Consider the following 25,948-nt stretch of genomic DNA (forward strand, 5'->3'; position numbering starts at 1 on the left):
CATTGTATACCATGTATGTTGTCCAAGAAGGTCACAGTATTCTGTCATGACATGAAATCTTGATTGGATGCCAAAGAAAAAGGACAATTTCCTAAAAACCAGTCTCACTCATTTATTTCCTTGTACAATTCTATATGCATTTATTCTGTGTGGAAAATAACAGCAGGTAGGAGATTTTTTTTTCTGTGTGTGTGTGTGTTTACCCACCCAGACGTCTGTGTATCCAGACCAAACGTCTTCTAGGGAATCTAATTATGGCCTCTCACTGTGTGTCCTGAAATAGCCGCTCTGCTGGAGCCTTGGCTTACATTTTTATTTATTTTTTTAATATACTCTCCCTAATGTGAGCACTGAATGCTGAACAGACGGCTATCAGAAGCATCACCGACAGTGGACTCACCTACAGCAAGTGGTTACTGCTACTTTGGGATGTTTTATTTCCAGGACATTAGCATGATGGCTAATGCTATCGACCGCCTGCTGGCGCTTAACCTCGCCTCCCTGGTCTTCTGAGAGGTTGGTCAAAGTTCTAGCCACAAACCCGAGTACTGCTTGTTTTTCAGGACTATAGGCTATTAGAGAGAGAAAAAAGCAGTGTCTGGAATGATCTTGTGGTGGTGAGTAGCCCTGTGTCATTTTGTCCTTTCAAAGCTTTGAGTAATAAGTAGTTCTTTAAGTGGTTGATTCTTTGGGTGGTTAGTAGTTTTTTGGGTGGTTGATTTTTTGGGTGGTTAGAAGTTCTTCATATGGTTGCTTTTTAAGGTGGTGAGTAATTGTTCATGTGGTTGTTGATTTTTTTGGGTGGTTAGTATTTCTTTGAGTAGTTAATTCTTTTGGGTTGTTAGTGCTGTAGTTCTTAAAATGGTTTTTTATTTTTTTGGGTGGTTAATTCTTCACGTGGTTAGTAGTTTTTTAAGTGCTTGATTCCTTGGGTGGTAGTATTTCTTCGGGTGGTTGATTCTATGGGTGGTCAGTAGCTCTTTAAGAGGTTGACTTTTTGACTCGCTAATTCCTTGGGTGATTAGCAGTTCGTCAGTTGTTGATTGGGTTGTTGTTTCTTTGGGTGGTTAATTCTTTAGGTGCTGAATAGTTGTTCGGGTGGTTAAGTCTTTGGGTGGTTGATTGCCTTAGATTGTTGTACTTTGAGATCTATTCTAAAAGGGCAACTGCACAGGACCTTTAGGGCAATTTTCATCATCCCGGTCTTTATGCACCACCAGCTCACCACTATTTCACTTAGATATTTAGCTGATGAGTTAGGGGAAGGAAAACATCAGTTTGGTATGTGCAGGCCAGTGGTACATCCAGGACTGAGAAAGCCAGGAGTGGCTTTATAGTAGTATATAGTAAATATAGAATATTTAGTCTATGGGACTAAATATAGTCCATTGTGCTAATCAAAAGGAGAGCAGTATTAAATCATTTTAAATTAAACAAGAGACATTTAATAAATCGCCAGTGAATACTTTGGAAACTTAAGATGCCATGTCTGTTATTTGATCACAGTCTTAAGCTAGTTCTGAAAATAACCCCCTAAACATGAACACCATTAGATCCTTCCGCTTCATCATGTACCGCATGTTGTTGATCGTCTACAGTACATCACAAGGTGTATGTCATATCCCTGACTCATCCGCTGTGACCTCTTAATGGGGGTCTTACAGACGTTTGGTAGATTCTGAAGTCGACCTCACGGTTTGTACGCTGTGGTCTAATGGGCTTTGCGTGAAATTTTAGCTACTGTAATGGATGTTTTAAAAGAAGACAAAAAAGAAATAGAGGTTTGTTAAGGGTTCGGGGGGAACAGTTCTAGCTAGGATTTGTGGATTTGATGAAGAGACCTAAAGAACCTAAAACCTCGAATCTTCCACTGATTAATGGCGTACCTTAATGTATGGCTAAATCAAACATTTTTGATAATTGTGTCAAATGTCTGACAATTAAAACATGAAGATATTTATGTTGGGCGGGGGGCGGCGGTGGGGGGGGATAGGTAATCCGGGACCCCTCATAATGCATTAGGGACCCCCATGACAAGTAAAAAATAGACTTAGGGAGTCCCCAAGATTATTTGAGTAAAAAATCTATGAATTACACAACAACTGGAGACCCCCTATACGACTTGACTCAATTCGATCACTGATATACACATTTTCGGCAAAGTTTAGAAATATAAGGATTTAGGATTTAGCAACCTTTGACTTTTAAATCTTGATTTAGGCCTAAAATGAAATATTTTTTGTTAAAATATCCCAAAATAATGTAAACTTGCTAAGAGGTTACTTTAGCTGCAGATTGAGCAAAACCGGGAGGGGGGGTATGAAGGGGGCAGGAAATATTTGATATAATGTATATATCTGATCGCGTGAGCTCTTTGCGGCTGTTGCCCTCATCCACATGTGAGACTGGAGTGGAGGAGAGAATGGGAGGAGTGAATAGAGAGAGAGCGAGAGAGAGAGAGAGAGCGAGAGAGAGAGAGAGAAGGGGGGGGGGGTGCGTGTGCCGCGCGCGCAACATCATTTCCACATTCGCTCTCGTATGCGGAGAGAGCCGGAGCACACCGAGCCCACGGACACGGACACGGACATGGACAGGGACACGGACACGCAAATGGACTCGGTACAGGATGGATATTCGCTCGTCTACATGACTGCACGCTTTTTCACGTGAAGTGCGTTTGCGTGTTTCCTGGACCCAATCCGAGACAAGGATATCCCTGCTGGAGGACATCCTGCTTTCTTGTCCCTTCTTGTTTTAATTTTTTTTTGCATCACGCGCAATCAGTCCTAATTTCTTTGGACCTGGTGTATATGCGCGTGTGCGCACGTGCGTGCGTGTGCGCGTGTTTTCAACTAGACTGAGCGTCTCCTTCGTATGCATTAAGAATATGCCGGATTTTTTCTTTTATCATCCTCTTTTTTTTTTTTGGATAATAATTCTCGTGTCTCCCCCTTAATCCGGGACCGATTTATTCCCTAGGACGCGGTGTGATAAATTTTTTTTTATCCGCGAAATAAAATCCCGGATCAAACCCGCAGGAGGAAAAGGGAGGGAGGAGAAGAAAAAAACCACCACCAACAACAACAAAAAAAAAACAATCAAATAAACACATAATACGGGACGTTTATAAGGAGCGATGCGAGTCTGAGCCGCCGTGAAGATCTGAAGACAAGGAGCCTGGAGGAGTGAAGGTAAGCAGGGTTATGAAACAAGGTGTCCATCACCATCGCATACTAAAAACCTCAGGCTAGGACTCCATGCATGCATGTTCCGGACCCTGAAAGCTCTCAGACACCACCATAATAATAATCATCCTCATCATCATCATCACGATTCTATCATAATAAGTTGGGTCTGAAATGTGGGATGTGGGATGCGTCAGGATCTCTGCTGCAAACAAAGGACGTCCTTCTTCTTGTTCTTTATTATAATTTTTTAATAATTATATAATTTTTTTCAAATAATAGTTTTATTAATAAATGTTCTTTTATTAATATTAATATTATTATTATTATTATTATCACCTTAACGTTTTTTTGCCCTCTGCCTTTGCACGTGCGTGACATTGGCGAGCACGCGCACGCACTTTAGCAATTATTGAAACATTTTGTAAAAAAAAAAAAAAAAAGAATAGGACAAACGTTTTTTTCCCCTTTTTTTCTGATTTTATTTTGTAATAATTCATTTATTTTAACACTTTGTTTTATGTGTGTGTGTGTGTGTGTGTGTGTGTGTGTGTGTGTGAGAGAGACCTGAACAGCATATTGTAGATCCACACCATGAATTGTGTAAGGCGTCTTGACTCTACAAATCTTTGGTGAATAATTGCGTGTCATGATCACAATCATCGTAGTTCAGATGAAATGGCGTCGGCTGGTGCTCCGAAAAAACAGCATGTCCTCTGTAGATAGATAGATAGATAGATAGATAGATAGAGAGATAGAGAGATAGAGAGATAGAGAGATAGATATAGAGATAGACAGACAGACAGACAGACAGACAGACAGACAGAGATTCATTCATCAAGAAGCGACGCACGGCATGCTATACAATCCGCGTTAGCTAAAATTGTCCACCTGGTTGTATAGGATTGAAAAAAATAATAATAAAACTAAAGTCTATGTCACGTTGTTTAACAGTGATCCCGAGTGGAGAGGATGATACTGGAGGTGGAGAGGATGATATTATAGGTATTTGGTAGTGTATTAAACAGTGATATCTTCTGTGATGATGTGGTCAGTGTGAATGGACGCAAGACGACAAAATGCTGGTAAGAATCGCACACAAATAACGAATGTTTAGATTCGATTCCATCTCCTTTATACAGATATGGAAGGTGGTAGTTAATTGATGGAGGTGATGACTTTTGATCAGAAGGTAGTGAGTTCAAATCCCAGCACCACCAAGCTACCATCGAGCGAGGCCCCAAACCCATAAATCGCTCTGGATAAAGACGTTCGCCAAATGGCGTAAATGTTGGATGCCAGCGCTGACCTTGGTGCTGACCTGTAACCATCAGCACTCAAGACTCCTGCTAAATATAACACTGTGGCTGAGAAAGGAGCCCCTAATACAGTCTATATTTGTTGATGTACGTATTTATTTCTGGTCTAGACCCGAACCCGTCGATACTTCGGATCGTTAGATCGTAAGGACGGAGTGTAAAACTAGCCATAAACTATAAAAGGTCTCCTGTGGAGAATTCTCATTGAGTGTGCTTCTTCGTCGCCCACAAGGGCTCTTGGTTTTCTGAATACAAATGTAACTGTGGGCAAAATCAGAGGTGCCTGCGTTTTAACGCTAACCCACCCCACATCAAGAGCTCAGGGTGGTCTTCAGGGCAACGACAGGCCTGCTGTATGTATCTATACACATATACACAAAATATACCCAATCATTAGACGATTTAAAGCAGACGGTTCCAGACGCATCAAAATCTCCACCCTCTTCAACGCTGATCGAACCCAATCGGTCTGAACTTGGCCGGCTGTCAGACGGGCGAGAAGGATTTATGTCCGCTCTATGTCTTTCTGTCACATCACTATCAGAACAATTATTCCAAGCTTTCCAGCGGATGATTTATAGCCGGGCGTAAGCGCGATATTAATTACGGCGCTGTTTCTTTGGGAGATTTATATCCGTCGCACACGCTTTTTTTTTAAAGCGAGGCCATTCGTTATATATTCCGGTGCGATAAACAAGATAACGAGGAAGTATGGAGGCAATTAAGGCATAGCCGTTTCAGATCTCATCCCTAATTGGCTCGGTTTCGAGATTTAACCCTACGTTCCTATTTCTCTTACGCCTGTGGTAGAGCCTCAAGTCCTGCTCCATATATAACAAAGCCAGGACTCCTATGACACACATCAATACACACGACCTGATAATGATGGAAATCAGACGTGGAGTCAAGTCAGTTTTGATCGCAGTGGAACGTTATTCAGAGCCGGGCCGACGTGACACGGCGTGATGCAATGTCATTCGGTATTGTGCAAACACAAGCCACGCCTCCTTGACTGGGACAAGCATGGAGGAGCGAGAGAAAGATAGAGGAAGGAAGAAACACACAGTTTCGGATAAATACCTTCTAAAACATAAAGTTCATTCCTTCTTCCATTTCTTACTTCTGTAATCAAATATTTGTAATAATTAGAATATTTTTTTATGCCTGCATACATAAACAAATACACCAAACGTTTGTGGACACCTCATGATAAAATTCAACGTGCTCTTATAATAACCTCTAACCTCTGTGAAGATGTTCCACTAGATTTTTATGGAATTTTGTGGACCAGGATGCAGTCAGCATGATTCATTCACCATAAAGGTGTTCAATAGGGTTGAGGTCAAAGCTCCTGGAGATCTTCTACTCCATCTCATGGAAAAGCAGATCTTAATGGAGCTGGTTTTGTGCTCTTTGTGTGGGTTTGGGTCTCCTAGTTGAAGTGCAGGACAAATGCAATGCTCATGCATCCAGAGACGTCCAATACAAATGTGTGCCTCCAATTTAGTGCCAAGAGTTTGGAGAAGAAGCGCATGTGGGTGTCCCAATACTTTTGGCCTTCCAGTAAATATATTGTATATAAATGAAGGCAGAATCTCTGCACCGTGTCCTGGTTTGAACCTTCAGTCGGCCGGAGCCTGTTTTCTTATAACACATGCATTTTTCATCAAATTCCTCATTCCATCTGCCATCCTGTGTGTGTATGTGTGTGTGTGTGTGTGTGTGTGTGTGTGTGTGTGTGTGTGTGTGTGTGTGTGTGTGTATGTGTGTGTATGTTTGTATGTGTGTGTATGTTTGTATGTGTGTGTGTGTGTGTGTGTGTGTGTGTGTGTGTGTGTGTGTGTGTATGTTTGTATGTGTGTGTGTGTGTGTGTGTGTGTGTGTGTGTGTGTGTGTGTGTGTGTGTGTGTGTGTGTATGTGTATGTGTGTGTGTGTGTGTGTGTGTGTGTGTGTGTGTGTGTGTGTGTGTGTGTGTGTGTGTATGTGTGTGTATGTTTGTATGTGTGTGTATGTTTGTATGTGTGTGTGTGTGTGTGTGTGTGTGTGTGTGTGTGTGTGTGTGTGTATGTTTGTATGTGTGTGTGTGTGTGTGTGTGTGTGTGTGTGTGTGTGTGTGTGTGTGTGTGTGTGTGTATGTGTATGTGTGTGTGTGTGTGTGTGTGTGTGTGTATGTGTGTGTGTGTGTGTGTGCATGCATGCGTGCAAATTTGTTCCGGAGCTCATGGTATTACTGCACATCCTTTACCATGTACGTGAAATCATTTCTTCTTTTTGTCCTGTTGTTCAGAAAGTTTATTATATCCATCCATCCATCCATCCATCCATCCATCCATCCATCCATCCATCCATCAATTCTTTCTTTCTTTCTTTCTTTCTTTCTTTCTTTCTTTCTTTCTTTCTTTCTTTCTTTCTTTCTTTCTTTCTTTCTTTCTTCAGTTTTTTTCCTTCCTTCCTTCATTTCTTTCCTTCCTTCTTTTTTTCTTTAATTTTTTTCCTTTCTTTCTTTCTTTCTTTCTTTCTTTCTTTCTTTCTTTCTTTAATTTTTTTCCTTCTTTCTTTCTTTCTTTCTTTCTTTCTTTCTTTCTTTCTTTCTTTCTTTCTTTCTTTCTTTCTTTCTTTCTTTCTTTCTTTCTTTCTTTCTTTCTTTCTTTCTTTCTTCCTTCCTTCCTTCCCTCTACTGCCTCCCTGTCCACAGACTTGTTCAGCCTTCAGTCACTCCTCCGTCTTTTCTGTTGCACGTCTGCTGTAAGATTTTTACGAAGTCCTGCACAGAGACGCCGTCCCCCCGAGGACCCGACTGAACATTGCTACATTTTTACTCTGTGTATTTTTTGGTTAAAAGTCAGCAGTAAGCAGAAACTCACCCGGGGGAATGTACACATTTATCCTGTCCTCCGCAACTCCGCATTATCTCAGTCTTTCTGACGCTTTCATACAAACAGCAATCAGCCGTTCTAGATTTCACCTCATTTAATATTAAACTTTCATTTTTCTTTCAAAACATGAAACGATAAAATAATATTAATAGTTAATTATTGTTACAATTTCTTGTCTACGCAAACGTCCTTGTACGTCGTGCCTCTGCCTCCTGACGGGACGTAACGTGATAAATGATGGTAAGATATCGTGCATATTTTCATGTTCCTTAATCTTCAGAATTGTACATTTTCTAATTTTTTTTTCACTTTTCCAGTAAATAAATAAAAAATATTAGCATAATTACAATGCACCAGAAATACCATTTCTCAATATTATCTTTTTTTTTATCATACATGATATGCATCATGATATCTGAGTTTTTGGACAAACTGGCAACAAAATACAGAACGACAAGAATTGAGAAAAATTTAGTTTATTTAATTTATAATATGAAAAATAATACGTTTGTAATTTTTTTAATGTAAAATAGTTTTGTAATTAAGATTTTTTTCCCCACTTTCCCAGTGCCTAGATACAGTCAAGGGTGGGACGATAGCCCCATATATTTATATTTATATTGTAAATATAAAAATGAAATATCATGAGATATCATGATATTTCATTTTTATATTTACAATATACATCGTGATCTTATATATTTTTTTTTAGATTAAAAAAAATATATTAATCGATTTATTAATTATTATAATTATTATTTATTTCTAATTTAAATAAACACATATTTGCTTTGTGTGTGAGACCAAAAAGCTTTTTTTTTTGTATTTTTTTTTTATTCACTAATTCACAATTTTTTTATATCATACGTATCTCGTTCCCTTCGAGGTTCTGGAATTGACACGACGTTAAATGACATGAGATTTCATCAGTATATTACATGCAAGTTGATGAATCTTTAGTGAGAATGAATCGGATCAGACGATATGAGATTGGACCTAAAAGCTCCCTCCTGCTCTAATTTTGTAAAAATAGACGTCGCCTGTGGTGACCGCTTTATCCCGCCAGCGCTCACCAACAGAACTCGGCTCCGGCGGAAAGACGAGGAGACGAAGAGAAGGAACGACAGACGTGTCGGTGTGCACCGAGCCGAAATGTTCCCTGTAGCTGGTGTAAAAGGCAGCGAGGCAGTCAGAGCTGTCAGGCCCTTTTGTTTAGTTTTTCCGTACCCTGGCCTTTGTGCGCTAAAGCGATGTCGCCCGATGCAGCGGCCCGTAACCGCGGGCAACCTACACCGGGGGGCTTCGCGCAGGGGGAAAAAATCATAAAAACCCAATTGCAGCTGGACTGCACTAGGAACGGATCGCCACAGGAAGCCAATCACGGCCTACACCATGTTCACACCCACACACTAATACACACACGAATACACACACATTGATAACATGCTGATTTTGACCCAAAACCCCCCCATGGTCCTCAGAACACTGATCCACAAGTGCGCATGAATAGACAAATCAATGGAGGCTTTTTTTCTCGACCGGAGCGCGTGTTAAATCAGCTGAAGGACCTCTGTGCCGAAACATAAACCGATTGTTTGGCCGCCGCTATAGAGTCGTCGTGTATCCAGTGCGATCGGCGAGAAGAAGGAGGGGTGTGTGTGTGTGTGTGTGTGTGTGTGTGTGTGTGTGTGTGTGTGTGTGTGGGGTGGGTGGGTAGTATGCAGCTGTGCTAGCCTCGAACAGAACCCAATCAATTGAGCACTCAGCCACCCGGGCAATTTACTTGGGTAATACCATCAGGAGAGGCAAAATTCAGCACACGCCAGTTTAAGCCACTCCACACACACTCGCGCTCGGGACACAATACGCCGTGTGATTGCTTAATTTTTAAGAAAAAAAATTTCCCAGGCTCGGGCTCTGCCAGTTCTTAGAGTTCCCAATTGCAGCTACATGTTCTTCACTGTGTTCCTGGACACTGTGTGTGTGTGTGTGTGTGTGTGTGTGTGTGTGTGTGTGTGAGCTGTTTAACTCCTAATGAACATTCACTGCTTTGCGTTAAAAGCACTTACTTAATTGAATTACCCTCCTGAATTTAGTCGAACTCCTGAATCGATCCTGAATCGAGTCCAGCAGCTGCTGTTCAGGTTTCACCGATCAGGTCTCACAATTACAGTCACCCAAATACACAACAAACATCAGCCACGGCTCATTTAGGTCACGCCATTTGGCACCCTGTAGCTGTGTGTGTGTGTGTGTGTGTGTATATGTGGCTTTGTAAGTGTGTGTGTGTGTGTGTGTGTGTGTGTGTGGCTTTTTGTGTATGGCTGTGTGTGTGTGTGTGTGTGTGTGTGTGTGTGTGTGTGTGTGTGTGTGTGTGTGTGTGTGGCTTTTTGTGGATGGCTGTGTGTGTGTGTGTGTGTGTGTGTGTGTTTGTCTGTGGCTTTTTGTGGATGGCTGTGTGTGTGTGTGTGTGTGTGTGTGTGTGTGTGTGTGTGTGTGTGTGTGTGTGTGTGTGTGTGTGTGTGTGTGTGTGTGTGTGTGTGTGTGTGGCTTTTTGTGGATGGCTGTGTGTGTGTGTGTGTGTGTGTGTATATATGTGGCTTTGTAAGTGTGTGTGTGTGTGTGTGTGTGTGTGTGTGTGTGTGTGTGTGTGTGTGTGTGTGTGTGTGGCTTTTTGTGTATGGCTGTGTGTGTGTGTGTGTGTGTGTGTGTGTGTGTGTGTGTGTGTGTGTGGCTTTTTGTGTATGGCTGTGTGTGTGTGTGTGTGTGTGTGTGTGTGTGTGTGTGTGTGTTTGTGTGTGGCTTTTTGTGGATGGCTGTGTGTGTGTGTGTGTGTGTGTGTGTGTGTGTGTGTGTGTGTGTGTGTGTGTGTGTGTGTGTGTGGCTTTTTGTGTATGGCTGTCTGTGTGTGTGTGTGTGTGTGTGTGTGTGTGTGTGTGTGTGTGTGTGTGTGTGTGTGGCTTTTTGTGTATGGCTGTGTATGTGTGTGTGTGTGTGTGTGTGTGTGTGTGTGTGTGTGGCTTTTTGTGTATGGCTGTGTGTGTGTGTGTGTGTGTGTGTGTGTGTGTGTGTGTGTGTGTGTGTTTGTGTGTGTGTGTGTGGCTTTTTGTGTATGGCTGTGTGTGTGTGTGTGTGTGTGTGTGTGTGTGTGGCTTTTTGTGTAAGAACTATTTTAATATTTGTCCTATTTCATAATAATAATAATAATAATATGAGGTGCTAAAATACATGGGCCATTTATTATGATCTGTTTATTATAAGTATTTATTATTATTATTATTATAAATATTATTATTATTATTATTATTATTCCTTTTCACTCAAAAATCGATTTTTATTTTGGACGTCATTCATAAACCTGCCTGTAAAATAAAACCCCTCTGAAATTCAATCGACGGGTCAAAACAGCTGATAAGTATTCAAAAGACAAACCGGTAATAATTATAATTACTCTGATAACAGCGGGTCGTGATTTGCAGCGCCGTAACCCAATGAAACAAACCGAAAGCACCAATTAATCCAATTAAAATCAGGAATTCAAGTCACTGGTCCTGAAACGCTACAGGAAGCGGACACGGGGCGGCCAAAAGTATTGGGACACCCGACTTTCCCAGCTGTAGTAGCTGAGGTTCTTCCGCGAACCGTTACCACGAACATGGAGGCACACAATTACATCACATGAAATATTCCTTTCGCTTCAACTAGGAGACTCAATAAAACGTTCCAGCATGACACAAAGCCAGCCCCATGGAGATGTGCTTTATGGTCTGTGGATTGGAGTGGAAGATCTCCTGCTGAAGAGCTTTAAACCCTATTGAACACCTTTTTGGGATGAATTATTCATGCTGACTGCACATCCAGGCCTCCTCACCTCACCTACATCCTGTAGCACCTGAATTTAATATATTGTGGCTAAATAAGCACAAATCCCCCCAAAATCTAGTGGAACATCTACCCAGAAGAATGGAGGTTCTTATATCAGGGAACAGGGACAGAATGTGGAAGCAGAGGCTCAAAACACCCGACAAAACAGGTGTTTGGGCTTCACATTATCTACACTATTGACTGTTTAAGATCCATTCATTCTCACACGGCTTGAATTATCAGGTGTCCTGACACTTTGGTCGTATAACCTATGAAAATTTTGCATATGCATTTTATTATACAGATCATATTCAGTATGATCAGATTGTAGCGTCTGGCTGGAGGAAGTAACTCCCGAGCGTGTGCATGTAACCCGGCGGAAACACGCCGGCTTGAACTCATGAGCTCTTGGCGGCGGAATCCTTAACACCGAGGTAGAACATCGGGCTCTCATTCGCAGAGCCAGGGCTCATCTTCTTCAAAGAAAAGACTCGACACCTTGGGTTCAGATCACTCAAAAGCTTTCAGAAAAACGGTCCGGTATTGAGAAGAAAAACGTGGTTCCCCGTTGCTATGGCAACCTCGTATTTAATATCCTCACGATGGCGGATTATACGTTTTACAGTATTAATTATATACTTTTATACAACATTTTTTTTTATACATATACATAAATATATTGTATATTTGATGTATAAATGTAACAGTCGGTCTATTTGTCTGTTTTTGCACTATTTTTGTTTTTATATTTTTATATAAAAAAGACCCCCCCCCATTCAACATTAGTGGGCGCTAATGATCATGATATATATTTGGTGTCAGTTGTGTCTTTGTATTTTTGGCACTCTTTTTTTATTGGTATAAAGAGATCAGACCCCCCCCCCCCCCACACACACACACACACACACACACACACACACACACACACTCCCATCATTAGTGGCCATTTATTTATTGATTGATTGATTTATTTATTTATTTATTTTTTGCACAATCAATTTCCACTCGCATAATTTCCCTCGTTTATTCTGATTAATGTTTTTTTTTTTTGGTAAAACACACACACACACACACACACACACACACACACACACACACACACTCAATCACACTCACACAAAAACGGTACCAGAGGGTCCTAATACGGCTAATGATGCCTGACGGTTATTACTCTGCATTGTTCTGCAGTCATTTTTTTTTTTTCTGATGTCTGCATTAATTCAGTGCATCCGCAGTATTTTTTTCTTTTCATTTTAATTATTTTTTCCTTCCCAAGGTAATTAGTAATTACACACATTAGCGAAAGCACGGGCGAGCAAAGCGCCGGATGCGGTGTTTATCTGTACATGTGAATGCAGCGAGTCTGAAAGTTGCTGTTCGAGCAGAATGACTCACAGGCAGACAAAAAAAAAAAAAGATCTCGAGTAGCGTGTGTGAGAAAGAATGAGAGAGAGAGAGAGAGAGAGAGAGAGAGAGAGAGAGAGAGAGAGAGAGAGAGAGAGAGAGAAAGAACAGATCGCAAATGGAATGAGGAAGATATCGGTGTATTCAAGGTTTCACCAGTGAGCATTTGTGACCCGGTGAGAAAAGAAGTGGACTCTGGAGAAAACAGACGGAGAAAAGCTAATGGTCCACACCAGTAAAACACTCCTCCTTGTTAAAGATTTTTTTAAAGCCTCTCTGGATCACCTTGTCCTCTTTACATTGCAAGGAAGGAAGTGGTTGAGATCATAACCAGTTCTAAAACACTGTATGGAAAAAAACATACTGGGACCTCTGACACATCCAGTCATATGTGGTTCTTCTCCAAACTGAAAACTTCAATTCTACAGGACCTCCCTGGATGCAAAAGTATACAGTTTTCCTTTTGAACTAGGAGACCCAACCCTGTCTTCAATCACATGAAGTAAAGATTGAACTTCCCAAAGTGTTGACTTTCTAATCAGAAGGGTGTGAGTTTAAATCCCAGCACCACTAAGCTGCCACTGGTGGCCCCTTAAGCAAGACCTCAGCTCTCAAGTGCTCAGTTGCATAAATGAGATAATTGTTCAGAACTTCAATTTCCAGCCAACACCATGGCCTACAAACATGGCCATCATGGTCTACACCTCCCACAACCTGTGCTGCCTTCAGCCACTGAGCTGCTGATTAAACACACCTGTGCTCAATCACACACACTCTTCAATAAGAGATTCATCATCAAGTATTTGTTTGGACCCTCTCCTCATACTCCTGACATGATCAAGCCTGGTTTCACCGGATTGTTACAGTAAACTGTGACTGAACTGATTCCTGTCCATGTTTTCCATCTTTCCTGGTTCTTCTATAGCCAGTTTTTGTTGATCACTCGAACATAAATTCGACTACGTTTGTGGTTTACTGCTTTGGAATTGGTTGGTTGGTTGGTTGGTTGATTCACTTCTGGATTATTAAAGATGGTTTACTTGCAATCGCACCCATGCATATGTGGATGTGATGCAAATAAAGTGCTGAACGAATGGACGAGGAAACAAGAACCAGAACCTGGAGCATAAAGGTTGAAAGCAAACATGGAACTGGACCAATGCAAAGGTGAGGGTTAAATCCAAGTCTACCATTCCACAGCAAACAGAGGGTCAGAGATGGATAGATGGATGGATAGATAGATGGATGATTGGATAGGTGGATGGCTGGGTGGGTATATGGATGAGTGGATAATTCGATACATGGGAAGATGGACAGATAGATAATTGGATGGATTAACAAAGGTATTAGAAAGCCTGACTTTTCCAAGCCATATGTGGTTCTTCTCCAAACTGTTACCTCAAAGTTGTAAACACAATTATATTGAACCTTTTTGATGTGGTAGCACTGGAGCCAAACACTGTTCCAACATGTCAGTGTGTATAAAGCCAGCTCCATAAAGATCTGCTTTCCATGACCCCACCTTGTAGTGGAACTTCTTAGTCTCTGTTGTTTTGTATTGTGTTTTTTTTTTTATTTTTATTTTTTTTTTTTATTAATATCACCCAAATGAGTCTGGTTCCTCTCCAACTCCATCTAAGGGAGTTGCCACAGTCTCGCCCAGGCTTCATCATCAGGGACTAATACACATAATTCACTTTCATTCCATTTTTGTTTGTTTTATTATTCTTACATTGTGTAAAGCTGCTTTGAGACAATGTCCACTGTGAAAAGCTCTATAGAAATAAACGTGTACATTACATCAGTAGCAGAATTTCTCTAATTCTATGAATAAATCTCCCACAAACCTCCACTGAAAAATCAAGTGTAACATCTTCCCAGAAGAGTGGAGTTTGCTTTTATCATCATCATCATTATGGGCTGATTAGCAGTTAGCACGACAATAGCTACTAGAGTAAATAAGAAGCAGCAGTCAGACATATTTTTTCTTCTCCACCCGACGCCACACCTGCAGAGAAAATCACAGACGCATATCCAGACAGGACTAAAAACGCTGATAAAAAAAAAATATCGGATCAAGTTTTCTCACAGAAAAGAAGGATGAAAGTGCTGATAGGATGGATTCGGATAGAAATATCATCCCAAAAGAAAATCCTATGGCAGAGGAAATGATTTTGTAATGAAATGAATGTTAAGTCTGGATGGGGAGGACAGAATGAGTAGCATAACGGCGGTTTGTTTGTAGCTACACTTAGCTGCGTGTGGTCGTTGTACAAGAATCAGTGGTTAATGAGAAATTTCGACTGCACACCAAATTCTGGGAAATCTGCACATGGAGATAAACAGGCCCTTGGTGTTTCTTCTGAACTGATATTACATTATTTTTTTCTCTTCCTCCTGTCCATTATGGCTACATTATTCCTGTGTGTCCTCATCTGTGACTTCAGAGCAGCACCTGTTTACACGATGTTCGCTTTGCCAGTAAACCGTCGCTCGTTCTGCTTCGCCGCCTGACATGACGCATCTGTTTACGGACGGCTGGAGAACACGGAGTTCGTCCTACAGCGGCCTGACTCCACTCTTCTGTTTATCCGTTCGTTCTTCCGCTCTTTCATTTCGAGGAGATGTTGGATTATATGTGGGACCAGGAACACTCTGGGACCTTTATAATGTTTAGAATTACCACTTGTAATGTGGTGACACTCCGTTCCTTGGCTTATGTTTTCGTGTGTGTGTTTTGAGTGGAGAGAGGAAACACGGCGAAGCATCCAGGGAATACAGGCAGCTGTTTGTTTGTGCGTTTGTAGAGCAAGGGGCAAAGAGAAAGAGGGAGAGAGAGAGAGGAAAGAGGAGAAAATGGAAACAAAACACAAGACTTCGGGAAGAGAAATAGAAGGACAGAGAGGGAAAAAAATAACATAAAAAGACAATGCATCGAAAAGCCAGACAAATTCGCCATCAGGAGCCCAAACGTCCACAGCAGTACACCATCACGTCTCTGTGTGATGTCTATTTTATGTCTATCTGCGGTAAGATTTAGCGATTCGCATCGGTGCATTGGCGTAAAAAGTTGTGCGCAATACATATTGTGCATCAAATACAACATATCATTAATGATTTATTTATATATAATTTGTTGATATGCTATACTTTTTATTGTTTAGGGAGTAACCAATATTTTTCGATTGTAAATCGATTTCTCCTCACTCAACCGTGTCTCGGAGACCGAGGCGTGTCCTGAGAGTCACGTAGAATACAGATTAACATGGCAGAGGTAGAGCTGTAACTTCCTGCAGACACAACAGGAAAAGAACGTCTGGTTTTATTTCATTTTAAGCAAAGAAATAAAAGTAAACTATCTATCTAACTATCTAAGTAACATTTTGAATTGCAGAACATCATATTTTTATGTCAAAATTCTGTCATGTTTTTATCAGTGTGCCAATCAAAAAAATTCAATAAAAGATATTTTGAATGATGAAAATCTTGGCTTGTGTTACACAAAATGATCATTTAATTTTATTACCTAAAATTAAAGGTATTTATTTTTTATATACCCCCCTCTCCCACACACACACACACACACACACACACACACACACACACATTTTTTTAATGGCAGTACAGCTGTTTTGAGAGTAGCTTTGTTTCTTTAAGCATCCTGAGATAATTTTGCATCATATCTTTGTCACACTTCGGAAATCTAAGCATATGTGGCAGATTGGAGTTGTTTTTGTAGATGTAGCTTGTATTTTGAATTGACAATCGATCATTACTTTTAGCACGCTGGTACTGGTCTATGACTTTTACCATAATTTAGGTTAAAGAAAAAAAATCTGGCAACTTGGTCCACATTTGTTTTTGGATTTTGTTCCTTTTCTAATTTAATATTGTGAGCAGAAAAAAAGTAGAAAGCTTTTTATTGTTTCTAAAAATAATCACAAAGTGTAGTCATCAAAATCTCACAATACCAAACAATGCTTGAAGTGCACAATATTTCCAATCTAACGTCTAATCCTAAAATGGAAGTCAACAGATTTTTATTGGTGGTCTTTTCTTATCAGTTGAATAAATGATCGAATAAATGATCCACATACACAAGCTCGAAGACTCCTGTGATTGTCGCAGTAATTGACAAGCCAAGTAAGTACGCCCTTGGCTTTACGTGAACTCAACAAGAATATATTTATTGTAAATATTACACAAAATATTGGACTCATTTGCATAAACTGCAAGATCCAGTGAGCCCCACACCAAATCCGATTCGGGATTCGGCTGGACAGATGCGCAAGCTAAGGATTCATTTGCACAATAAATTACTCATTCATATAGTTTTTTGTTTTGTTTTGTTTTGTTTTGTTTTTTATACACCTGAACATACACCTCCATCCCTCCACCCCTCCCTTTTATATCCTCTTAGCCCTTGTCATCTCATTCTTTCTCTGCCCTCTTTGCACCTCCATCAGTCCATCTGTCCATTTATCTGCTGCCAGCAACCACTAATGCACAGTAATGTAGCACCTACACACACACACACACACACACACAGCCTTAATTAGGGACATATTTTTATACACACATTGATCAGCAATGACCTCAAAACCACTGACAGGTAAATTGTATGACATCTGGTTACAATGATTTGTTATGCTCAAGCGAACAGTCTGGTGTCAATGTCGAGTTGTTGAAAGCAGGGAAAATGGGCAAGTGTAAAAGCATGAATTCGATTAAAACCAAATTATGATGGCAAGGCAACTGGGTCGGAGTGTCTTCAAAGCATCAGGTGAGGTTTGACTAGACGACTGGTTCAGAATGTCTCCAATACAGCAGGTCTTGTGAGGTTTGGCTAGACGACTGAGTCAAAGTGTCTCCAATACAGCAGGTTTTGTGAGGGTTGGCTAGACGACTGGTTCGGAGTGTCCGATACAGCAGGTCTTGTGAGGTTTGGCTAGACGACTGAGTCAAAGTGCCTCCAATACAGCAGGTTTTGTGAGGTTTGGCTAGACGACTTGTTTGGAGTGTCCAGTACAGCAGGTTTTGTGAGGTTTGGCTAGACGACTGGTTCGGAATGTCTCCAAAAACGGCAGGTCTTGTAAGGTTCGGCTAGACAACTGCGTTAGTGTATCTCCAAAATTGCTGGAATTAAGAGGTTTATCCTGGTATGCCATGGTTACCTACCAAAAATGCTCCAAGCAAGAACAACTTGTGAACCAGAAACTGGGAACATGGTTTTTCAAGGGTTACTGATAGTTTCATTTGACAAGCTACAAAATTGAAGTTAATGCTGGCCATGATAGGAAGAACTCCAGAACATCCAGAATATCCAAGCTGGCTTATATGGAGTTTCGTAGCTGCAAAGCAATCAAAATACCCATGCGAGCCTCTGTACACTTCCTAAATCTTCTACAATGGGTATGTGAGCACCAGAACTGGAAGCAATGGAAGAAAGTGGCCTGGTCTGAGGTATCAGGTTTTCCAGTGGACCTGGACCCAGGGAAGAGATGGAACCAGAATAACCAGAGGCAGTGTGATGCTCTATAAGATGTTCTGCTGGGAAACCTTGGGTCCTGGCATTCATGTGTATATTACTTTCAAAGTTTGGATGTTACCTGTACTTGTACAGTTCCTAAAAGAATCTGGACTAGCAAAGATTGACCGAACTGTAAAAGTAACATCCATTAGAACTCCAGGACATGAGGTTTCCCAGCAGAATATCTTCCAGGGCATCACACTGCATTCTGGTATCTTGGTTCCAGCCTGGTATCCTGGTTTCGGGTATCCATTCCAAGAAAACCTGATTCATCAATTTGTACAACACTAGTTCTTTAATGGAAATGCATGAATTAGATCTCACATACTCCATTAGTGGTGGTGCTGGTGACTGATCCAGTGCCGGAGCATTTCATAATCCAACGTGGGAGTTCCGTAATGCGTGGAATAAAAGGTAATAACGATCGCGGAGGAACTCGTTCTGTCTGCCTCCACCTCCTGTAATGAAAGCGCTGCACCGTCTGTGAATTTACAGTTTTACCAAGCGATGTAGCTTCGTGAATCCCAGGCATGAATGACTAATTATACTGTACGGACACAAGTATAGGGACGTCTCACTTTTCAACATGTGGTTCTTCCACAGACACACAAAATTAGAGGCACACGATTGTATCAGATGTCCTTGGATGCTAGCATGAAATCTTTCCCTCATTTGGGAGTACTGGAAGAGACCCAAACCGGTTCAATCATGACACAAAAACCAGCTCCAAGAAGATCTGCTTTCCATGGGTTAAACTGGAAGATCTCTAGAGCTCCAACCCTATTGAACACCTTTGGAATACATTTTTCATGCTGACTACACCCCAGAAGAACATCTTCCCAGAGTGGAGGCTATTATAACAGCAAATAAAAACTCACTGTGCATACTAATCTTATGAGGATGAGGTGTCCATAAACGTTTGGCCTTACTTTGTATTGACTAGCTTCTTTAACCAACAGCTAAAGTGATAATAAAATGGCCCAACTGATGTTAAACAAAATAAACATGAATTAAACAGACACTACCTAGCGTGAATAACTCCCCACACAAACACACACACACTGAACACATTGTTCGAGTTAGTGTGTGTGTGGAAGCTTTGTCACCATGCTGTCTGCTGGAGTTATGAAGCTAATTAGTTTTGCTTAGCTGATGATGGTTATGGATGAATTCTGACATCTGCCTACATCTATTCATTTGCGAGAATACATTTGTCTGAAGACATGCGTCCACCGGAATAATAGACGGCGTGTTTTTGTGTGTTTGAACATGTTTTTTTTTTTAATTTTTTTTTTTTTGACAGTCACATATTGCCGCACGAAGACGGCCACATGGCTCCAAAAACCGTCTGAATTGGAAATGTGGCTCGAAGCTGTTGAGCTGACGAGCGCAAAAAATAAAAGTTTTATATAAACAAAAGGGGGGGACGTTATGCTGTCATTAGCCTGTTTTTGGAATTTCACTTGTCAGACTGCTAATAGTGTGCTCCGAGTTTTTATATATATATATATATATATATATAAGGGCTGTCAATCTATTAAAATAATCACTAATAAATGCAGGATTGAAAAGAATGTACCGCACATTTATTCGCACATTTATATCCGTTGTAAATGTACCTTAAATGAAGTTTTTTAATATCCTAATCAACATGGCCAAACAAATGTTGATGTTTTTTGTTTAATATTAGTGAAACCAAAACTCACCATAGAGCATGAAGACGAAATATTCTTGCAAGCGTTTTAAAATAATTATGGTGTTTTTCAGTTACGTAAATCAGGACCCCAAACGGAACATTTGCTATGTTTCCACACGGACGGTTTTAATTGCAGGATGTGCGCATCATGGCGGATTTTGATGCTCGATTTGAGATCTCAGTAAAACAAATGTTTGGCGATTAAAAATCATTTTTTACATTTTTTTATTTTTTTTATATCCGAATAAAGAAAGGACGTCCTGAATAAATGTGCATCACGTTGAAGGTTTTAATTTCGCCTCTTTTATATTTATTGCGATACATTTTTAATAAAAAATTATCAATGAAAAATGCACGCTGCATTAATTATGCGTTAATAAAGTTAGTGCCGTTAAAATGAATTTGCATTAACGTTGACGGCCCTAATACACATATAGCAAAGCCTTCTCTTCTGGCCTAAACTCTAACAGAATCTGAGTTTGTTTTGTCTTTTCTCTCCATTGTGCAGCTTCCACTAGTGTACGTTTATGTGCGAATTTTCATCTTATCAGATTTCAGCCATCACTTGCCGGAGTCAAAAAAATATTAATCTGCCCTGCGGTTTCAATCAACAGTACAGGCGCCTATAGCTTACAGTACATAGGAATGAACCTGTTGCTTTAACCAATCAGAGTTCGAGTTGGTAACACTGGGGCCATCTAGCAGGCGTCCAATAACCCGGGGTCATTTTCTGAGGTTAATATCGATGCGTCTGCTAGAGATAATGTATATGGGTGGTGCAGCTGCGGCTACAATGAAAGGAGACGTGTTAAATTGTGTTAATTGGGTTTCTTGCTTTAGTGATGACATTCATTCTCACTGTTTGAGATTCCTGTCTGTGATGCAGCTGATGGTTTCTACAGACGTGGCATCATAATGATGCTATTAAGAGGTGGAGTGATGCAGGTAGGACGCCACTGAAAGCCTGTGACTGGTTTGTGTATGACTGTATGTCTGTAAATAGATAAAGATTATTTTTTCATGCTTTTAGTAGGATCTTTCAAAGCTGTCGATACATAAATGTGTCTTCATGTTTGTTTGCAACCTTTGGGAGAACTAGCTTAGATCAGGTTTTGTTTTTTTCACAGCTTTGTTTCACCTTAGTACTCGCATGTAGAAAACATCCGTCTGGATTTTCAAAACATTTTCAGTCACATCATCATGTAAGGAAGCATCCCTCTCCCGGAGAGTACGTCTAGCCGGAGTTCATACAGCGCTAGCCATACCAAAGCGCATTGCTAAGGATTTTAGCATTCTCATCAATGTGCGTGTTGCCGTGTGGGCTTTGTATTTATGTCTTCGCTCCCGTCTACTTATTAGTTCACGCGTTTTCCCGGTCAAGGCCGTCCCGGCCCGTGTTTGTTCTTGTTGATTAATTAGATGTTTGAACCATATAGGGTGTTAAAATGCCTCCAGACAGGTCAAATTGGCTACATTATTGAGATGTTTTTTCTCAGATGTGAAGATGTGGACAAGGTGGAACGTGGTGCTTCAGGTGATCAGCAAGATAAAGCGTTTTACGTGTGGATCGGTGCTCAATGTGAAGCTTAATAGACAGCCGTGTCTTACACGTTTAGTTCAGTGTCATACAGACGGTTTGTTCAAATTGACCCGAGGACATTTTTTGTCTCATTTTCTCTTGGGTTATGAGCGAGCGTAAAGGCACTCAGGTAAAAGCCGGACTCTCGTCTCGGCTCCTCGTTCTCACGACTCGATGACTCACCTGCAGGGACTTGCCTGCAGTCTCCCAGTCCCCTTCGTTCTCACAGTCTTTCGGTAAAAGAACGAGAGAGAGGAAGAGGGAGAGAGAGATGAGCTCTCTTCTTCATTCCGTACATATTGCTTCATTCCTTTGCTCTTAAAATGTGTATAAATAGACTGACCATCCATGCACCCAGTTTAGTTTTTTTTTTTTTTTTTCAGGGCAAAAAAAAAAAAAGCTGGAAAAAACACATTGCAGGATTTACACCACGTCCTGAGTCTTTCTCTTTCTTGTTCACTCGTTCTCCTCTGGCACTTTTCCTACTGCCTGAAATTAGCAATAGAGCAAAACAAACAAATTACAAGGAAACAAACAGAACGAGTAATAAGCATGTAGCGACATGCAGATTGCAATCTTCATGGGGATGGAGAGAGAGAGAGCGAAAGAGAGAGTGGGGGAGATGGAAAAGAACGAGAGAAGCAGGAAGAACGACCACTGGCACAGCAGAAACCTTCCCCAGCAGTCTGTTTCTGTCGTTCTGTTGCGTCTATCTGCCCATCCGTTGTCCGGCCCGTCCCCGGTGCATGCGGCGCAAGACAGATGGGTGGATGATGGATGAGACGTGATGGACAGCGGGCTGATGGATGGGCTGGCGGCGGGGCTGATCGAGGATTAAACAGGGCCGTGCCCAACGTTGATGGATAGATAGAAGAAAGGAGAATATAAACAAGAGCGAGCTAATCCACGCCCTATTTTCCACCAGACAGAAAATCAAACATGGGGTAGTAAAGCGTAAAAAGGGGAGTTGATGGAAGAAAAGTATCGTTTGAGGAGTGATAAGTGTCCGTGGTTCACGGGATAGCCGAGCATCTCGGATCGGTATCAGACGTCAGGTGTCAGAAGTACAAAAGGACGAGTGTGAGCCGTCTGAGAAGGAGTCCGGTGGGAGACAGGAGCGCGAGCTGAACCCGTCTTCACACTGCTATCGAGCGATAAGCTTTTGCTCACACTTCCGAGGCGCACAAGGCCCTACAGGTGCCGGTATCGATCCGTAGCACCTGTTTTAACCCCCCCCCCACCCCACACCCCCCCCACACACCCCCCCCCCCACACACACACACACACATACAAACACACACACACACACACACACACACACTCTAACACATTTTCACTCTCTGGAGCAAAGGTCCAGGATTTATTTTTATCTCTCCGGTGATTTTGATGGCGTGATTAACACTTAAAGCTGATCCATGCTGCTATTTCTCTCTTTTCATTCTCTCTCACTTTCTTTTCTTTCCACTTTACATTATCACACTAAAAACATAGAGCCCCGGTTCAGCCGGAGCTTTTTGTCAATTAGCACCGGGATAGAGGGAGGTGGCGCGAGGCATTAGGCAGCAAGAGAGGAAGCCGTAAACCGTGGAAGTGGAAGCCGAGTAATAAAGGTTAGCGCTGAAAGCGTTGACGGGCAGTGTCGGCCCTAACCACACTGACCTGCGGAGCGCATGCAAAACCCGGCACACGTGAACGTGCAAGCGAGCAGAGAGTATAAACGCGGTGGGTGTAATATATATATATTTACAGATTATTTTTTTTTTATTTACTTTAGAATATTATTTGAATTTGAACAAAACCATTTGAATGGGTAGATTTTGGCCAACATACACTTTGTCCAAAAGTTTGTGGATACCTGACCATACGTTAAATATCTCCTTTTTGGGAGTCCTTCTTCACATTTGCCTTTATAATAACCATATAAAACTAAAAAAGGCTTGGGGTCTCCTACATTACCTAAAGGCATCATTTACAATTGTGGATGAATCACATACGGCTGGAATCTTCATATCTTCACAGAGCTGGCTTTGTCCACTAGGGTTTGGGTCTCCTAGTTCTTTAAAGACGTCCTATACAATTTTGTGATTCCAGTCTCGGGAAGATTTACATATGGCTGGAAAAGTCAGGTATCCCAATACTTTTGTCATAGACATAGTGTAGTTCAATCAAAGTCACAAATTTGAGTGGTATTTGAATGGCTGTTTTTAGGTTTTATTCACAAACCGAGACATCAGTATACCCTGTCTAATGAGCGATGATCTTGAATCGAAATCCTTTTAGGCTTCCAATTTTGTAGCAGGTTCTTTAAATAAAAGTAAAAAACACATCGGGAAGTTATTACCCAGTGCATGTTTTCTATATGAACGCCTAATGTAGCGTCCCTGAGTTGTATTTTTCACGTCAACTCGTTCCCTAGCCGTTTTCCGAGAGCTGGATGCGGTCGTTAAAGGAATCTGACGCGCATCTTGCGCACAGAGAAATATCCGCGTAATTAGCTTTTGATTGCCTTTTGAACGGACTCTCGAGAACCCGGCGAAAGGCGGCGGCTCCGCCGCACGCACATTCGCCCGCCCGCCCTTGAGATAAAAATAAAACGCCAGCATCAGGAGCTCAGGCTGAAATTAAGCCTCCAAATTAAACTCCATTAAACGATAATCCTTATGATAATATTCCTATAAGGGGCGCCTGGCATGCTGTGAGCGGGGAACCATTTTGTAACAGATGAGCGTGTTTGTTTGCAGCAGGAGGACGGCTCAGTCTCCACCGGTGCTCCATTAGGAGAGAGCTGTTATTATGGAAGGGGAAGACAATTTATTCCTTGTCCCCTTATGGTACGTAGCCCCCCAACCCACCCCCGCGGGGGAGCAAGCGAGCGACACGTGCTTTCCCATCATCCAACACTCTGTAGTCTGGCTACGAGGGCAATAATGACTAGGGACGGCTCGTGGCACGTTGCAAGTTTCCCCCCTGCCAGTCTCCTCGTCCGTGTTTGGGTAGAACAGTGTTGGATGAAAGCTCAAGTGCCTGAAGATAATTCCTTGCGTATTTCAACCTCTTTCTCTATATTCCCTAATTATTCCGGACCCAAAATTTGACTCTTTTGCGCGAATCCTCCTCCCCATCCAACAGCATCATTTTTTTTTTTCATTTCCTCAAACTATGATCATGTTTCTCTATCGATTAACATGGTGTAACAATCAAGACGGATTTATCAGACTGTCACTGTAGCAGGAGGCTGGAAATGGGATTAGCCTTAAATGGAATTTAATTTGCCGTCGTCGGATCTCTGTCTGCCGCCCAGACACCGTGACGCTCACGCTGACGCTGTTGTGCACTTGTTTATCTGTGTGTGTGTGTGTGTGTGTGTGTGTGTGGTCTAGGGGGAGCTTTGAACTGTTTCTATAGGGATCCTGATCATGATTACATTGTTCTCTACTTTTTCCCCCTTTATAATCTCAACAATGCACCGCATCTATAAATGAGTCTCTGGTACAGATTATTCTCAGGCCATCCATCATTCCAGGGGCTGCTAGCATGGTTCGTTTATTGCATTCTTTCCAAGTCTTATTGAGATGAAACGCACTTACATTTAGCACTTTATCCTGGTCTGGGTTCCAGCATGTATATGGGTTGTGGATACAAGGCAGGAATTACCCTGAAGGCTATGCTAGTCCATTACAGTTGTTTTACACTCTTTCATACAATCAATTCATTCCTTGAGGATGTTATAAATATATGTAGGAGGAAACAAGAGAACCCTGGACAGAATCTCCAGGCAGATCATAGCCCAAGATCAGATCCTGTATAACCCTAAATCCTGGATTTAAATCCTAAAATCTACGATTATTCATGGTTTTTAGGTCCCAGGTTTGATGAGGTGTCTATGTGGAGGTTTGTGCGTTTTTCTCATGTCTGTGTGAGAGCAGGAGGTCGACTAGGAATGCAAATTTGGGAAAACTAGTTGTGTGTATGTATTTGGTAGCTTAGTGGTTATGACCACTATGCTGTCACTGGTGGGCCCTTGAGCAAGGCCCTTAACCCTCAACAGCTCAGTTGGATAATTAAGATAAAGTCGCTCTGGATAAGGGATAATAAGGATAATACACCAATCACGAATAACATTATGACCACCTGCCTTATGTTGTGTTGGTCCCCTTTTGGTGCCAAAACAGTTCGGACTCGTCGATCATTAACAGCATTAACAGCTTTAGCAGTTTAAGTCTTTTGGATCGGAACCACACGGACCAGCCTTCGCTCCCCACGGCCCTATCGCCGGTTCACCACTGTTCCTTCCTTGAAACACTTTTGATTTAGATTCTAAACACTGCAGGAACATCCCACAAGAGCTACAGTTTTGGAGACGCTCTGACCCAGTCGTCTAGACGTCACAATTTGTCAAACCCGCTCAAATCCTTACGCTCTGCCATTTTTCCTGCTTCTAACATCAACTTTGAGGACAAAATGTTCACTTGCTGCATAATAAATAAATCCACC

The 25,948-nt window shown here is 41.5% G+C and overlaps 1 protein-coding gene across 6 annotated transcripts in view; it reads left to right on the plus strand.

The window, feature by feature from the left end:
* The first annotated feature begins 2,527 nt into the window (after nucleotides 1-2,527).
* Nucleotides 2,528-25,948, plus strand: part of adgrl1a (adhesion G protein-coupled receptor L1a) — a 202,916-nt gene continuing 179,495 nt past the window's right edge. For 3 of the 6 annotated variants that reach the window (XM_083524297.1, XM_083524301.1, XM_083524298.1), the window contains exon 1: nucleotides 13,437-13,816. In XM_083524297.1, coding sequence (XP_083380423.1) covers nucleotides 13,795-13,816 — 22 coding nt within the window. In that variant the 5' untranslated portion in view covers nucleotides 13,437-13,794. Of the gene's footprint in view, nucleotides 3,192-13,436; nucleotides 13,817-25,948 lie in introns of those variants that run through there. The other 3 variants (XM_083524300.1, XM_083524302.1, XM_083524299.1) reach the window with 2 other exon arrangements.

This window comes from Silurus aristotelis (assembly GCF_946808225.1).
Source record: "Silurus aristotelis genome assembly, chromosome: 21".
Taxonomy (NCBI): domain Eukaryota; kingdom Metazoa; phylum Chordata; class Actinopteri; order Siluriformes; family Siluridae; genus Silurus; species Silurus aristotelis.